Source organism: Canis lupus, chromosome 12 (genome assembly GCF_003254725.2).
Source record: "Canis lupus dingo isolate Sandy chromosome 12, ASM325472v2, whole genome shotgun sequence".
Taxonomy (NCBI): domain Eukaryota; kingdom Metazoa; phylum Chordata; class Mammalia; order Carnivora; family Canidae; genus Canis; species Canis lupus.
This window is the reverse complement of record NC_064254.1, coordinates 619,913-637,454: the sequence shown is the minus strand read 5'-3', so window position 1 is coordinate 637,454 and position 17,542 is coordinate 619,913. Positions and strand designations below refer to the sequence as shown.

The window sequence follows — 17,542 nt, the reverse complement described above, 5'->3', positions numbered from 1 at the left end:
AAAACATTAATGCCTCCTCTTTTTCATGGTACCAGATCAAGTTCCTTTGGTCTTCTTTCCTGGACTCTCACTGAGATCTGGCTTCCATCTTGTTTATTTAATCTCATTTTCAGTATTCTAGGTTTCTATTCCAGCCAGCTCCTTCAAAGTTCCAGAAACCACACACATTTCTACTATACCAGCATGACTTTCCCCTCTCATTTATACTTTCCTAAGTCCTGCCCATTAGTGAGAGTATAACCAGAACTAATGTGAATTCACTCCTTGGTGAATCAGAAACTGCACCAGGTTGTCCCACACAGAAAACTTTATTTGCAGCAAGTAGGGAGATCATGGGGTATAGCCTCCAAAGATATGACTCCCTGAGCAAGGGTGACGGGCTCCTTTATTTATGGTTAGGGTGAATATTTAGATAGGGAAGCCTTGTCATTTAATGTAAAGGCAGGCATAAGGTCATGCATGAGCCTTAAGGAAATATGCCTATACATGCATTGTATATTGTATGAGTGAGACTGAGGCTCTTCCTTGGGTGGAGGTTTTAGTATTATAATGAGGTAAAGGTAATTGAAGGTAATTTTAGAGGTCACTCCATCATCCAACTGTGCAGATGTGACCCAGAAGCTAAACTCAAACTGGTTTGGGTAGTCTGGGCCAGTGGGAGGTCCTGATGGGACAGTTGCTATTGCTTGAAAGTTGGTTTTGCTTTCCATTTGCCCAAGTTAAGTGATAAACTGGAGGGGCGCCTGGGTGGCACAGTCAACTGAGCATCCCACTCTTAGTTTTGGCTTGGGTCATGATCTCAGGGTCATGAGACCGAGCCCCACATTGAGCTCCTTGCTACTTGGGTTTCTCTCTGTCCCTCTTCCCCTGCCCCTCCCCCCATGCACATGCACGCTCTCTCTTTTGCTCTCTCTCTCTAAAAATAAATAAATCAATCTTTAAAAGAGAGAAAGAAGCTGGAAAAAAGAGCTTAAGGAAAAATGTGGGACAAAGTTTTATGAGTATAAGCCAGCAGTCAGTAAAGGTCAAGTCCTGGGTTCTAGCTGGTGACAAGAGGAATGGCCAGTTGCCTCCCAATATCCATTCACTCTTTCTTTCCAGTTTCCATCTGGGAAACATGCTCTAGCCACCCTTTCAGCTAGATGTGGTTAAGTGACTTCACCTCAACCTATTTCATAGAAGTGGAAATGTTGCACATTACTTCTGTCAGTGGCCTTAATAGAAAGGAGAGTGTGTTTCCCTTTCTCTTCCCTACTGGCTGTAGTGTGGAGCTTGAGCAGTGTTAGGGAAGAAGAATTTCCTCTGTCCTTCAAGGTCCTTCTAGCTGGACAAAGAATCAAAGTGACATGAGAAAGATTAACAGGAGAAAACCAAATTTAATAGTATACATACAGGGAATCCACACAGACATGAAATTCCAAAGACAATGAGGCAACATGACATTTATATGAGAGAGAGCTAGTGTTTAAGGATACAAAGGAGTGAAAGACCATTAACCGGAAGGTGAAAAATATTTGGAAAACAAAGATCTCTCTATTTTGCAGATAAGTTTCTTCAGTAAAGAGGAATCTCTGTTAAATAGCTCTCTTTGATACAAGAGAGCTCTCTCTGGTATAAGCAGGCAACAAGGGAGAGTTGAAGAGCTTCTCCTAATTGGCTGTGTTTTGATTGCTTTTAACTCAAAATAATGTTCATGCCAAACTGGGGCAGCTGGCCCTTGGCCTCTACCATAGCCATGTTAGATCACGAAGTAAAAGCCATGTATTGAGGATGGTGAGGCAACAAATTAGATGGTGAGCCAAGCCCAAATGACCTACCTCAATCTAGGGAATGAATTTATATATTGTAAGCCACTGTTTTTACTCACAGCTGAATCTAATCCTAACTGGCGCTCAGTCCTTCATGGTTCTATTCACATTTTGCGAAGAAAGAAGTAGATGCATTGATGTATTGGGTAATGATTAATAACTACTTTCAGGGTAGGGTATGGGGCAAGCCCTCATTTGCAACATTTCCAATGTCCATGGCGTATATATTCTTATTAAGGTCAACTTCAAACTACCAATATTATGTCAATTGGCTCACAAAAATCCCAAAAATAGAATGATTAGCTCTTGTGAGCTGGTATAAGCCAGCTCCTGCAAACTACTAGGGAAGGGCTGGTATGGCAATGACGTTTAACAGAGCTTGCTACAGGCTAGGCACTGTAATAGGCATTTTTCTTACATTACCTTCTTTAAGCCTCCTACCAAACTTCTGAGGGGCAAGGCCAGACTTCTCCAACCATTAACACCTTTTGGGGAAAATTCCAATACAAATGGATTTTTTTTTCAATTTTATTTATTTATTCATGAAAGATACAGAGACAGAGAGAGGCAGAGACACAGGCAGAGGGAGAAGCAGGCTCCATGCAGGGAGCCTGATGTGGGACTTGATCCTGGGACTCCAGGATCACGCCCTGGGCTGAACAAAGGCATTAAACCACTGAGCCACCCAGGGATCCCCACAAATGGATTTTTATTTATTTTTTATTTTTTATTTTTTATTTTTTCCACAAATGGATTTTTAAAAAATATCTTTTCTATAACCTTAGGCAGATATGTGGGTTATCCCAATTGTGGAAAATTTTAAAAGGTAGGAAATTGAGGTCAGGAAGAGAAAATGGGGTATGGAGGATATGAAGGCTTGATCATTCAGCACACACTCTCCCTTCCTCTGACAGCAGTCACTGGATTCATTGGGGAATTACCTCTGTGTGGTCATAATGACTGTCAGGTTAGGTGTCCTTTTTTCATCTAGCTCCTGTCTAAACTAGGCTAACCAGGTTTCTCTACTGGGGCTTGGAATGATGAACATGAATGGGAGAGATGGAAAAATCTGATTTTTATTCATTTGTTTCAGCAGGTGGCAAGGCAAGACTTGATTCCTGCCATTGAATCCCCTAGAGCTACCTTCATTGCTGTGTCCCCTAAGCCTGGTTGGTTCTCTAGCCTTCCTTTGATTCTGTGAGCTATCTAATACCCTCCAACACTCAAGTTTTCTGTTTAAAGTAGCCATAATGAGTTTCTATGACTTGAAACTGAAGAAATCCAAAGGAAGAAAGACAGAAGCTTTAGGAAAAATTACAGGTAGCTGAGGCAAGGTGCACAGAACTTTGGAAAGATATTTCTAAATCACCACCAATAGGGAGGTGGCTATGATTATGTAAGAACTGAGGCAAGCTCAGTCAGAATATAGGGCTGGAGTTTTATGCATTCTACACCGCAAGAATTATGGGCAGAACTGTCATTACATAACGCTGAGTATTAAGTAAGGTGTTGGAGCTAAACCATTGGATGCTTATCATAAGGTAATTAAGTAAAGGCAACTCAAATCTGTTTACATGTAGAGTATCAAAGTTATTCTGTTTCTAGAATTGCATAAAATGTGTGGGAGGTTTGTTGCTGTCGCATTTTTTTTTAAGATTTTATTTACTTGAGAGAGAGAGAAAGTAAGAGTGAGCATGAGTGAGGTGAGGGGCAAAGGGAGAAGCAGACTCCCCAGTGAGAAGGGAGCCCAATGCAGCTCAGTTCCAGGACTTCAGGATCATGATCTGAGCCAAAGGTAGACACTTAACTGACTGAGCCACCCCAGGCACCCCTGTTGTTGTTTTTAATATGTTGATCATTTAGATGGAGGATCAGAAAGAAAGCACAGACCACTAAGTACTCCATCAGCATTTTATCCTCTGGAAAGAAAAACGAATTTATAATCATCTCATTAAAAACTAGAAGCAATGAAGAATCTGAAGGTTTGTAGCATGGAAGCCAGAAGTTGTATTCAGGTTTGCAGGACTGTCCAGAATTCTTTCTAGTTCTGTGCCTCAATCAAAACTTGCCCCCCTCACCCCACCCTGCAGTGATCTCACTGTGCTCTAAATTCCTAGAACGCTTGCTTTCTGTATCAACATTCCATTCATTTGACATTCATCACAGTGACTTGCTTAGGAAAAGTACTTGTAAGTTCTAACATACCAAACAAATCTTAGTTAGTATGTATTATGTGTGTATGTATGTATATACATGTGTGTAGTGTCTACACATACATGTAATGTATATAATATATACATATTAGTGTACAAACGTATTTATATATAAATACGTGTGTGTGTGTGTGTGTGTGTGTGTGTACGGTTAGGTAGTCATTGTGTGTTTCTCTTATTTTCCCCTCACTGGGTTATAAGCTTCCTGAAGCATATTTTATCCATCTTTCTGCCTTCTGCTGCTCTTAGTTGGAACACATTTGTCAGTCAATCTACTGATGTTTTGAGTGTGGACTCACTTCCAACATTTCACAAGTACATGACTTTCGGCCAGTTATCTTCACTGCCCATCTGTGTCCTACAGGCTGTTGGAATGACGAGGTGAGATAATGGGCACAAAGCATCCTGCATGGGTGAGTTCCCTGTGGCCAATGACAGAACATTGTGGTTTTAGTTCCTCCTTCAATCTCCTGTCTTCTTTTTCTCAGAAGTTTGGGTCATGGATATGATCAGAGATATCTTTCTTTTTTTTTTCTTTCTTTCTTTCTTTCTTTCTTTCTTTCTTTCTTTCTTTCTTTCTTTCTTTCTTCTTTCTTTCTTTCTTTTTTGTTAAGGCATATATTTTTTAAAGATTTTTATTTATTTATTCATGAGAGACAGAGACAGAGAGACAGAGACACAGGCAGAGGGAGAAGCAGGCTTCATGCAGGGAGCCCGACGTGGGACTCCATCCCTGGTCTCCAGGATCATGTCCTGGGCTGAAGGCGGTGCTAAACCACTGAGCCACCCAGGGTGCCCGAGATATGTTTCTTAATAACAGATTTCTGAAGTGATTCCTAGACCTCTGAATGGGCAGTATGCAAAATCTAATGAGAGAGGACTGATCTAGGCTGTTTTAAAAGTGTTGAAAGCAAGGTAGAGCCATCAGCCTGTGATAAATGTTTTCCCTATGCACCATTTTTCCTTCTCTCACCTCATCGTCTAACCCAGTGTTGTCCAGTAGGACTTTCCTGTTTTTTTTTTTTTTTAAGATTTTATTTATTTATTCATGAGACACACAGAGAGAGAGGCAGAGACACAGGCAGAGGGAGAAGCAGGCTCCATGCAGGGAACCCAATGTGGGGCTCGATCCCCGGGTCTCCAGGATCAGGCCCTGGGCCGAAGGCGGCACTAAACTGCTGAGCCACCCGGGCTTCCCCTCCAATAGAACTTTCTGTGCTATATCTGCTCTTTCCAATAGGATAACCACTAGTCACATGTGGTTACTGTGTACTTGAAATGTGGTGATGTAAATGAAAAGTGGAATTTTAAATTTTCTTTAATTAAAATTTAAATAGTCACATGCTACCCTATGGAACAGCACAGAGCTAAACTAAGAATGTTGGTCTCTTTCATTCATTCATTCATTCATTCATTCATTCATTCATCATTCAAGCAAAACCTGTTGAGTACCTAATACGTGTCGGGCACAGTAGTAAGCCCTGACAGTGGGTTCAATTGATTGTCTCCACTGAAACAGCTCAAAATTTATTTAGGGAAGCAAATAATCCTTTGAGATGATCTTAAGTCCTTATCCTTTTGAGATACGTTGCTGGAGAAGATTTCTTAGACATGGGTCACCCTGCAGATAACTTACCTCCCTGACTTCACCTGCTGGATTGGAACCTTGCTTGACCTAGAAGCAGTTCTCAAGGGCTGGTAAGAGGCCAGCGATATAGCCAAGAGGGCTGCCCACCAAGGTTATTCTATCCTGGGGACCGAGTACACAACACATTCAGAGTTTGAAAGTAAGACACAAGCAAGGACGCAAATGTCAGGACAGTATAAAATCCCAAAGACACTAAGAACCAGGGCAGCGATCCAAATAATAACATAAATAGGATCCCTGGGTGGCTCAGCGGTTTAGCACCTGCCTTTGGCCCAGGGCGCAATCCTGGAGTCCCAGGATCGAGTCCCGCGTCAGGCTCCTGGCATGGAGCCTGCCTATGTCTCTGCCTCTCTCTCTCTCTCTCTCTCTCTCTCACAAATAAATAAATAAATCGTAAAAAAAAAGTTCAAAATAATTGTTAAACAAAAAAACAAATAATAACATAAATAATGAGGATTGTTGAGAGACAGGAAAACATAGAGGTTGGTTGCTCTGTCTCTGGAGCCAAACTTCCTGCATGTCAATTCCAGCCTTGCTGGTCTCCTGCTGTGTAATGCCTCTTTTCACTTATAAAACAGATGTTATAATAGCCCTCCTTTCAGAGGCTTATAAATACAAACTTGAACATGAAATTGAACCCAAGTAGACTAGCTCCAGACTCCAGTCTCTGACCAATATGCCATATTGTTGGCCTTCAGAATGAGGTAGACCAGAGTTCCAATCTAACTCTTACTACTTTATGGTTATGCCGTCTTGGGAAAGTGAGCTGCTTCACTGAACCTCTCATTTTCCTCATCTGTAAAATGAGGGTATAAATAATAATAGTAGGGATGCACCTGGGTGGCTCAGTCAGTTAAGCATTGGACTCTTAATTTCGGCTCAGGTCGTGATCTCAGGGCTGTGAGATTGAGTCCTGTGTCCAGCTCCACGCTCATAGGGGAATCTGCTCAGGATTCTCATTCTCCCTCTGCCCCTTCCCACCCACCTCAAATAAATAAATACATAAATTTTAAAATAATAATAATAGGGTTTGTGAAGGCTTAATGAATTGATTTATGTATAGTAGTCAGAAAGAACAGTGCCTAATGGCAGTATGAGCTCAAGTTACTTTACATGGGGCCATGCGACCTGTGCAGAGCCATATAGCAGAAACTGAGTGGGGAGCGAGGCAGACAGATACCAAGCCACAGGTGGTCTGGGGGGCAGGCAAGGTGTGTTCTTGGAGCTGCTGCAGTTCCAAGGGAAACTACTGCAGCATCCCGAGAACATGCCAGTTCTTTAAGGGATAGGTTGCTAACCAAGGAGTTAGTTGCATTCCAGCCCATCCCTGTCCCCTGAGGTAACCTGAGATCCTGTTCTCTGATGAAGAAATCATTTTCACTTGGCAGATTTGGTAGACAGGGATTTTTTTGTTTGTTTTGCTTTTTAAGTAAGCTATACTTAGCCCAGAGTAGGGTTTGAACTCACCACCCTGAGATCAAGAGTTGGATGCTCTACCAACTGAGCCAACCAGCGCCCCAGCAACAGAGATGCTTTGAGGTAGCTTCCTTAAACAGTCCTGTCAAAGAATAAAATGATAAACCACTCTGAAAAACAACATGGCAATGTCTTATAAAGTTAAATCCATACCTAATTATACTACTCTTACAGAGAAAATATAAGAGCACAAGAAAAATAAGAACACATGTCCACAAAAAGATTTGTATAAAATATTCATAGTAGCTTTAGTCATAATAGCCAGAAAGAAGAAAAAAACACAAATGTCCACCAACAGTGAATGAGTAGCCAAATGTAGTATATTTATGCAATGGAATACAATTCAGAAATCAAAAGGAAAGATCTTGATTCATGCAAGAACATGGGTGAATCACAGAGATATTATACTGAGCAAAATAATTCAGACACAAAAGAGTGCCTAGCATAGTTTTATTTATATGACATTTTAGAAAAGGCAAAACTACAGAAATGAATATCAGATTAGTGGTTGCCAGGGGCTGAGACTAGAGAGAGGGTACTGACCACAAAGGGGCATAAGGAATTTTGTGAGGCAATGGAAATATTCTGTATCATGATTGTAGTGACATTTGTACAATGTATGAGTTTGTCAAAACTCATCACACTGTACTTCTATAAAGGATGCATTTTACTATACGTAAACTATACTTCAACGTGCCTGGCTTTTAATAAAGACAATATCACTAAGCACTAGCAAATTCTCTGTGAAAGAGTGGGAGTCAGAAACAGGATGATCACAACCCATAGGAATAGGTTGAAAATATCTGGTTTATGCATTTTTTTCTGATTTTAAGTGCTGACAATTTCTTTAAAAATTTTATTTATTTATTAGAGATAGAGTGTGTGTGTGTGTGTGTGTGTGTGTGTGTGTGTGTGTGTTGGGGGAGGAGCAGAGGGAGAGGGAGAAGCAGACTCCCTACCAAGCAGGGAGCCTGACACAGGGCTCCATCCTGGGACTTCGGATTGTGACCCGAGCCGAAGGCAGATGCTTAACCGACTGAGCCACAGAGGCACGCCTAAATGCTGATAATTTAATAACCTTTTTTTGCCTCATCGAAAGGTTCCCGGCATCAAAATGGCTGCACCACAATGTCTGGTGATGGCGACCAAAAAGGGCAATGGCAGGTCCAGGCAATTAGAAAGTTCAACAGACAGGACACCTGGGTGGCTTTGTCAGTTAAACGACCAATTCTTGATTTCAGCCCAGGTCATGATCTCAGGGCTGTGAAATCAAGCACTGTGTTGCATTGGGCTCTGAGCTCAGCAAGGGAATCTGTTTGAGATTCTCCCTCTCCCGCTAGTGCTATCTTTCTCTCTCAAATAAATACATTAAAAAATAAAAATGATCAACTGTGTTTGATGCCTCAAGAGGTACAAAGTAGATGGACTAATATTACATGCAGGAGTCAGGGCATGTAATATTAGTTTTCTAATATTTTCTCAGGAAAATGAGTTTGGCCTCAAACTTGAGGTTTTCTCAGGAGAATGGAGAGGAAAAAGAAGAAGAAACCACATATGTGAAGGGTCCAATACGTAAGAGTTTGGCACATGTGAGAAAAAGCACAAAACCAGATGTAGTGCTGTATCTCAGGACAGCAGGAAAGCACTGGGAGAGTTGAGAGAGAAAGCCTGGATTCAGGTTGGGAAGCCAGTATAGACCCATGAAAGGCTGGAAGCACAGAAGTTGCTAGGCAGACTATTGACTTGGTCAAGCTTATCTTTTAACAAGAAAGCTCTGGGGAAGACAAAGAAGATGGATTGTGGGGAGAAGAGTTAGGAAGGTTCTTTGTGGCCCATCCTTGTCATAAAATACACTGAAATAAAATGTGCCTCTCTGATAGTGGACTGTTCTGCATGCCAAAAGTATTAGATAAGTCTCAGTATAAAGCAGCCCTGAGGGTAGCTCAGCTTCCCAGTACTTTGGGACCACCCTGTATGTCTTCCTGAACTGGGAAACCCTAGCTCCCAAGCAACCCCTTAGTTCAGGCTCCCAGGATTAGCACCACTTGGTCTATTTCAGACCTGTAACCACCATACAATGGTTACAGGAGCAAACCTAAACAGTCATGGTTCACGGTACAAATCAACAGACCCAAGGGACACAGCATTTTCAGCCTCCCCCGGTGAGCAATCCCCTTTTGTGCTGGGTGGGATTTCCAACCTGGGGAAAAACCTGATCAGGCTGGGAAGGGAGACTCTCATAGAAGGGTCAGGGCCGCCCCAGAGCCAGGATGATGACAACATGAGGCCCAGACACTCCAGGGAATCTGTGAGGCCATAGAGAGAAAACATGAGGGAAGGCAGGGCTACTGTCTGCCTGGTCCAGCTTCCTCTTTCATGAGCTCATGATCAAAGCCAGGCCAGGCAGGAGGGTGCCAGAGATCGAGTGAGCATGTTTTTTCCCTAACTTGGTTCTGAGTCACACAGGCACCTACCCTTCCCAGAAAACCACTCCAGGGCTCACCCCCTGGCAGCCAGTCAAGCCTAGTGCTAACACGCGATACTACCAGGCAGGCCAGCAGCTGGAGATGGGCCAGCAGCTGGAGACAGGCTGGTCAGGAACACTCATCCCGCCCCCAGAGGCCTCTTCCAACCTTCAAAGAAAAGGCAGTACTGTTGGAAGTAGAAGGAAGGCTTAGTTTAACTTTTGAGAACCCATGGGAGACATTGCTGAATCATGGGGTTACAGAGGAGGGAAAGACATCAAAGAGCCTTTAATCTAAGCACTTGACTTTACAGATCAACTCATCCAGTAAATGCAGGGTGTCTGAAAAGGCAGGACAAAGGGGGAAATACTTTATTTGTTTCACTTGCTCCTCCCCTACCGTCCATATTATGCTTTGAGTTAAATCACAATCATACCCTCTAATGCTGATGTAGGAGCGTTCTACAGTGAGATACAAGCTGCTTCCCACATGAACAGCTCTGTAACATTAATGAATTAAAGGGCCCTACATTTCTAGCCTTTTCAAGTAGCCTGTAGTGATGGATAAGCACAGTTTTAGGCACTGAATATAGAGCAGTGAACAAGACCGATAAAATCCTGCTCTCATGGAGTTATTATCTGGTAGGAAACTGAGAGGCCAAAGGGAGGAGCTACAAAACCAGGCCCTGGGAAGCCTGTGTTGGCAAAACAGGCACATCGCATCCTTTCCCAGCTTCCCATCTCTCCCAGCAGCCTCCAGGGAATTCTGGTTGAGTTGGGCTGAGCTAGGACGGGCCAAACTACATCCTGGGGCAGGGGATACTGTTTTCTTGTGACCTTGCGTTGGTGCTCCAGGCACTCTTGCCTTCCTTTTGCATCAGGGGAAACTGCCAGGGACTGATCTTGACCCTCCTAAGGTCCTAATGGGTGTCTTTGATGGTTATTCATTAACTTGCTGCCAAGAACTCACCACCCCACCCTACCCTACATGCCTCTGGCAAGAATTGTTCCAGCTAGAATGTGTGCGCATTCTAGGGAAGGGTGTTTAAAATCAGTCACTTTGGCTCAACAAGAACTAGGAATGCAGAAGTCTCTGCTTCTTTGGAGAAAAGCAAAAGCCACAAAACCTGCCTGAGTTGGAGAGGGAAGGAAGGAGGGATGAAAACAGAAAGAGAAAGTCTATCTCCTGATGATCTTAGCACTTGAAGGCTATTTGTCATCCTGGTCACCTACTCCTGGGTTAGCTCACTGCTGCCCATTTCATCTCCAAAGGAGCCCCTCTTCGTATAATCATAATAATGGCCCTCACGGAAGTGCCTAGGAGCAGTCCCCTTGGTATCCTTAATCTTCACAATAACCTTAAAGCCAATATGCCCACTTTTCAATAGAGGAGACATTTTCAGAGACGAAGTAGCTGGCCCAGTATCACGTAGTTAATAGTAGCAGAGCTAGAATTTTTTTTTTTAATTTTTATTTATTTATGATAGTCACAGAGAGAGAGAGAGAGGCAGAGACACAGGCAGAGGGAGAAGCAGGCTCCATGCACTGGGAGCCCGATGTGGGATTCGATCCCGGGTCTCCAGGATTGCGCCCTGGGCCAAAGGCAGGCACCAAACCGCTGCGCCACCCAGGGATCCCCAGAGCTGGAATTTAAAGCCAGTTTCCTCTAACACCACCAGATCCTAACATGCTTTTTTTGTTACACCATGCCTCCTTTCTATCACAAATCCATCTCAAGTCAACAAAGTTACTGAGTATCTACCAAATGCCGGGTATAGCTGAGGTTTTAGTTTCCATTTCTTGAGCACCCTGACTCCAGACCTCTGTTTCCCCTTTTCAAATGTTCTCACTTCCAAATATCTGTCTTGTTCCCATTACCCTCATCCCCCATTCTAGACTTTGGTCTGCAATGTAGCAGTTATCTAGGTGGGCCATCAGGCATGATTCACTCCTTTGCCAAGGAGTGAGGGCCAGTGCTTTGCCATCCATCACCTGCACAGTTATTCTCAATTTAATGGCAGATCCTTCTGTGCCATGGTTGAGCATCCCGCATCCCATCTTTGAAGAGGAAGCATTTGAACCCGGGAGGGGGCCTCTGAAAGGACACAGCTGGGTAAACAGACACTTCCAAGGCTGAGGGGTAGCTCCTCAGAGGGGATGTTTCTAAGGATACACATTAATCCCCTACTAGGTGAAAGGCCAAGTACTGGAGATACTACCAAGATATCATGAGAAAAAGAGTGGATGTGGTCCTGTTTATTTATGGAGATTATATTCCAGTGGGGGGACACAAAACAACAACATACATAAAAATACATAAAATGATGCCCCATTGTAGCAAGAGTTCTAAGAACATGAACAAGGGGCTAAGAAGGACGTTGGTGGGAGGTCAAGATCACAGGTCAAATGAGGGAAAGGAAGGAGCATTGGCAATCTTGGGGAAGATGGAGAGGAAATGAGGAACAGTGAGAGCAGTGAAATGGAAAGGGGCCAAAGGCCTGTCTCCCCAGGATTAGGGCAGTGAGAACTGGTCCAGCTGCTGGTCTCAGCCCTGGTCCTTCCTGGCCTTAACTCATCCTCCAGCTCTACCCTCCCCCCCCCCCACAACCTTTCATTGGCTTAATGATTCACTCTCAACTTTTCCCTAGCTTCCTGCATGGCAAGGAGGGGGTAATGCAGAGCCTTGGCTCTCTGAGGGTAGCAGGAACAGGGATGACATTGGTTGAGAAGGAATGATGAGCAGTCTAAGATTTCTGGTTCTTCTCTGTCCCATTCTGGTCTTGCCACAAAGAAAGGTCTCTCTGTGCCAGGAGGACAGTGAAGATAACTAGGCCCAGCTGGAGGCCCTGATTCCAGATGTGGGAGGTAGTGGTGAAATAAGATCCTGACATCCCACTTCATTTCCCCTCCCCTGCCAAGTGCCCTAGAGAAATTTTCCATCATAAACAAGTTATGCATTCCTGACCTTGGGTGCCCCCCCAAGCCATCTTCTCCCATCATCACCATCTCCCTCACCCCTGATTTATATCTGTGTGAGCCTGTATGTGGGCCATCAGTACATGTAAGTAGTTCATGTATTCATGCTAATCATTGTGTAGTGTACAGCTTGCCCTGGAATAAGGGTGTAAGTAGGTGCAGGCTCACTGCTTGGGTGTAAAAACAATGATGGCAGGTGTGGAAGGCACGTATAGGGAAGGGACATGTCTCTGTGGAGGTGTGTTTTATGCTGGTCAGGAAGAAGTGTGGTAACACATGAGTTTAGACAGTAGTAATAGGTGTAAAATCAAGCGACATAGAGGCCCAGGAAGCGATTGTATATACAGCAATAATGTATCAATTGAAGCCCAATCGTGGGAATGTCCCTGTTTGCATCCCACACATCCTTGGTTGAGAAATGCCATTAGGTGTTCCTTGTTTGATGTGTGTGTAAGAATTGTCACAGCTGTTCTTAATATACTGTAAATTAAATTTTAAAAAGATACTGTAAATTTGTATGTGGGGTTTGAAAGAGTATATCCATGTCTCAAAGCTTGGGGTGACACAGCCAGGGGGTGAATACTATATGTGTGTGTATAGTTCTGTATTTTCAGCCTTGGTTTAACAAGACTGTGGAGCAACTACTGCATGTAAGGCAGTGTGCTGGGCTTTATGGAGGGCACAGACACATGTGTGACACAGCCTGTGGTGGAAGAGATCATATGTGTACTCTGTGTACACCAGACATAATACGATCTGGAGTAAAGACCTGAGCCAGATGCATTTCAAATCCCTGGAGTCAGCCTTGATGCCTTCATGCTCTCACAGTCAGCACCCCAAACTCTCCATGCTCTCTGATTCTTTTTTTTAAGATTTTATTTATTTATTTATTTATTTATTTATTTATGTATGTATGTATGTATGTATGTATGTATGTATTTTATTTATTTATGAGAGAGAGAGAGAGAGAGAGAGAGAGAGGCAGAAACACAGTCAGAGGGAGAAGCAGGCTCCATGCAGGAAGCCCGACGTGGGACTAAATTCCAGGTCTCCAGAATCACGCCCTGGACTGAAGGCGGCACTAAACTGCTGAGCCACCCAGGCTGCCCCATGCTCCCTGATTCTAATGATTCCCATCTCATTACTAAATCCCTGTGGTCTTAGGCTAGGAAAGTTGCTTCCTGCCACTCCTCCTCTTGGCTCCCTCTGCCATGGCCCATCTCCAGCCCTTGTTACCATCCACCTGAACATTTCCAGTAGCCTCTGATCCCCTATTACAGTGTCTCCCCATGCAGGGCATACTTGTCATCCGATTTAGTTCCCAGCTTGAACTGCCTTCCTTTTATAATCTCTCATGATCCACGGAATCCAGGATCTAGTCTGGCCTCGCAGCTCAGCTCTCCACACTCTGCCCTCCTTTCCAGAATCATTACTTCCCACTACTCCTTTACAGGAAACTTACTGTAAGATTGTTTTTCTAGCAATTCCCCAAACACATCCTGTACTTTTCCAGTGCAGGGCTTTTGCTGATCCCATTCTCTTCCTCACAGTCATCTTCCACATCTGATTTTGTGGTATCCCACCCACTGTTCAAAGTCATCTCAAATGCCACTCTTCCATGAACCCTCGCCTTATTGACTAGACAGACGTGAACATTCGTTGTTTTGGGTCCCTCCTCCTTCTTTGCACTTAGTGTTCAGTTGTCTTAAGACCCTCCAGAGAGGGACGCCTGGGGTGTCTCTGGTTAAGCACGTCTGCCTTCAGCCCAGGGCGTGATCCTGGAGAACCAGGATCGAGTCCTGCATCGGGCTCCCTGCACGGAGCCTGCTTCTGTCTCTGCCTCTCTCTTTCTGTGTCTCTCATGAATAAATAAATAAAATCTTTTTTTTTTTTTTAAAGACCTTCCAGAGAGTTCTCCGGGTCCGGGGTCCGGGTCCCCTCTGCATGCATACGGTGAGCCGCCTGCTGAATCTGGCTTGCCCTACTCACCAGCCCATACACTGAAACCAACCTCAGTACTTTCAAACCAACCTCAGTACTTTCAACAGGACCTTTAACGGGGTGCCTGGCTCCAGTAAAGGATGTTAAACTGTGTCCATGAGGAGCTGTCTCTAAGGCAGTTATGAAAATATGCAATTCTCTCTTAGTACTACTACCACACTTAAATAACATCTCACAGTTTAAAATGTTCTTTTCATATAAATTGTGTTAAAAAATAACAAGGGACAAATCTGATGGCAAGGGACAAATCTGGGTGGTTGCTTACCTCTTGCCTTTGTTTTGTAGCACCTTCCCTACGTGAGCATTTCTGCATACATCTATGTGGGTAGTAGCTCTGTTGTGTTGCCCCTGTGAAGTCTCTGCCCCTTTGCTCTGTGTATGTGTGTGCCCGCACGCACATGTGTTATGTGCATGTTAAAGGGGAACAGACCAGGCCACCCCAAAATGTGCTGACGGCAATCAACACCCAGCACACAAGAAGAGCTTTTTACCTCTCTCCCTTAACTGCCTAAAAGAATTTAGATAGGGGGCAGCCCTTGTGGCACAGTGGTTTAGCCTGGGGTGTGATCCTGGAGGACCTGGGATCCAGTCCTACATCGGGCTTCCTGCTTCTCCCTCTGCCTGTGTCTCTCCCTCTCTCTTCGCTCTCTCTGAATGAATGAATAAATAAATCTTAAAAAAACAATAATAATAATTTAGATAGGCACCTGAACCATGAAGACAGCTATTACCACAGATAACTTTTTATCAGGACAGAACAAACATCTGCCTCGGAGCATCTTCTCTTATCTTCCTGTGAATTGCCCTCCTCCCCTTTGAAGCCCCAGGCTCCTGTTCCATTCCTTAGCTCAAGATAGCATGTAACCCCAATTGCCTTATTGCCTTTGAATCTCATGGCTTCCCAGGCTCCCGAAGTATGTAATTAAACCTGCTTTTCTCCTGTTACTCTATCTTGTATCAATTTAATTATTAGACCAGCCAAAGAAGCTAGAAGGAAAGAAGGGACGTTCTTTTTGCCCCTACAACATGTGTGCTGAGGTCAGCAGCATGGTGTCTGCGTGTACTAATGTGTTCATTTCTCTGTCTTCTTGGCTATTTCTGTAACTACTTTCCTCTTGAGGTGTGTGTGTGTGTGTGTGTTTTCTGTGTGTACCTACAAGTGTATAAATGTGCGTGTGTAACTGTAATTCCTTGACTTTGCTGGGTGACTATCGTCCCAGCGTGGCCAGATTGGTCAGTCCTCCTGCCTCCCCAGAGATGGGGCCGGTGGCCCAGCCATCTCCTAAGCTATCCGGTGGTCCCTGCCTAGTTGCCACATGCCCTGACATGTGCCTGCAGCCCGGGATCTCACCCACCCCACTCCCAACCCCCACACTCCCAACACACACACACTTGGGCGCCTAGGGGTGCACAGACCAAGTCTCCACCCCCTCTCTTTGCTTAACCGTCGGAATTTCCAGCTTGCTCTGGCCATCCCTCCCGGCGGCGGGAGGAGCCGAGGAGGACCCGCCCAGGTCTGAGGCGCCCTTAATTCGCTCGGCACCGGCGCGGGTCCGCATCCGGCCTTCCGCTCCGCTCGCCGCGCGATGTGTCGCTCCCGCAGCTCCCTCCCCACCATGACCGTCCCGCGGGCTCCGACCTCCGTCTCGTCCACCAGCCCCGGGCCCCGGCGGGGCTCCGGTCCCGAGATCTTCACCTTCGATCCTCTCCCGGAGCCTGCGGTGGCCCCTGCCGCGCGCCCCGGCGCGTCCCGCGGGCATCGGAAGCGCAGCCGTAGGGTCCTCTACCCGCGAGTGGTGGGTACCGCGGGAGCCGGCGGCGGGCGGGGGCGGCCGACGCGGGGTCCCGCCAACCTGTCCCCTTGCTTGTCTCCCAGGTCCGGCGCCCGCTCCCGGCCGAGGATCCGAACCCGGCCAAAAGGCTCCTGTTCCTCCTGCTCGCCGTCATCTTCTGCCAGATTCTGCTGGCCGAGGAGGGTGTGCCGGCGCCCCTGGCCCGGGGGGACGTCCCCAGCGGCGCACCCCCTGCGCCCTCCCCGGCGCCCCCGGTCCTCGAGCCCCTCAACCTGACCTCTGCGCCCTCGGACTACGCTCTGGACCTTAGCACTTTCCTACAGCAACACCCGGCCGCCTTCTAACGCGAGCTCCCCACCTCCCCCCGAAAGAACCGGAAAACCCAAATAGACACCAGGTGTACCTGGTGCGCGAGAGCGTATCCCAAACTGGGACTTGCGAGGCAACTTGAGCGGAGAGCACGTCAGCAGAGACGCCAGCCCGCGCCGGAGACGAGCCGAGCACCGGCCCTCCGGGGCCAGGCCCGGTGCGGAAGAGCGTCATTAATTTATTTCTCACTGATCCTAATTAATATTTATATGTATTTATGAATGTCCCCCTAGGTGATGGAGGGGTGTCTGTAATATTTATTTTAACTTATGCAGGGGAGCGCGATGTGCCCCCGTGCTGTAAGCGCAGAACTCTCGGTATTTGCTGAGCTTCGTGGGAGAGGTGGAGGCGGGCGCGCAGGGCTGAAGCGCACCCGGAGGGCCGGGGAGCGCCCAGGCGGAGTCGAGGACGCCGCTGGCACGTGGGCTTAGGGGCGGTGTTCGTCCTCCGGGGTTTCGGCCCCTTGGATCTGCCGTGTGAGGCTTCGGCGGACCACTGGGGTGAGGTCCTTGGCCTTCGGTCTTCTCAAAGTTGCCCCCAGTGGGTGGCTGGGGTGTCGGAGGTCGGCGGGCGGCCAGGGGGCGGCTGCGCGGCCGTCCAGTATGTTCCGTGAACACCAATAAAGTCGACTTCTTGTCCGTAGTCCTCCGAGTGTATTTTGCAAGCGGCGACTCCCCACTAGTCCCCGCCTCCCGGCGCCAGCGGCGAGCGGGAGGGGCGGGGGCCGCGCCCCGGGCGGCCGGGTGCAGCCGGGGGCGGCCTCCCAGGCCCCGCGGGGCAAACCCGAAATGAGG

General features: G+C 46.2%; 1 protein-coding gene across 1 annotated transcript; it reads left to right on the top strand.

Annotated features, from left to right (window-relative positions):
• Window positions 1-16,004: 16,004 nt before the first annotated feature.
• Window positions 16,005-17,390, top strand: IER3 (immediate early response 3). Its single transcript, XM_025420207.3, has 2 exons — window positions 16,005-16,382; window positions 16,463-17,390. The coding sequence occupies exons 1-2, from the start codon at window positions 16,173-16,175 to the stop codon at window positions 16,721-16,723; spliced, it is 471 nt and encodes a 156-aa protein (XP_025275992.1). The 5' UTR covers window positions 16,005-16,172; the 3' UTR covers window positions 16,724-17,390.
• Window positions 17,391-17,542: the final 152 nt, after the last annotated feature.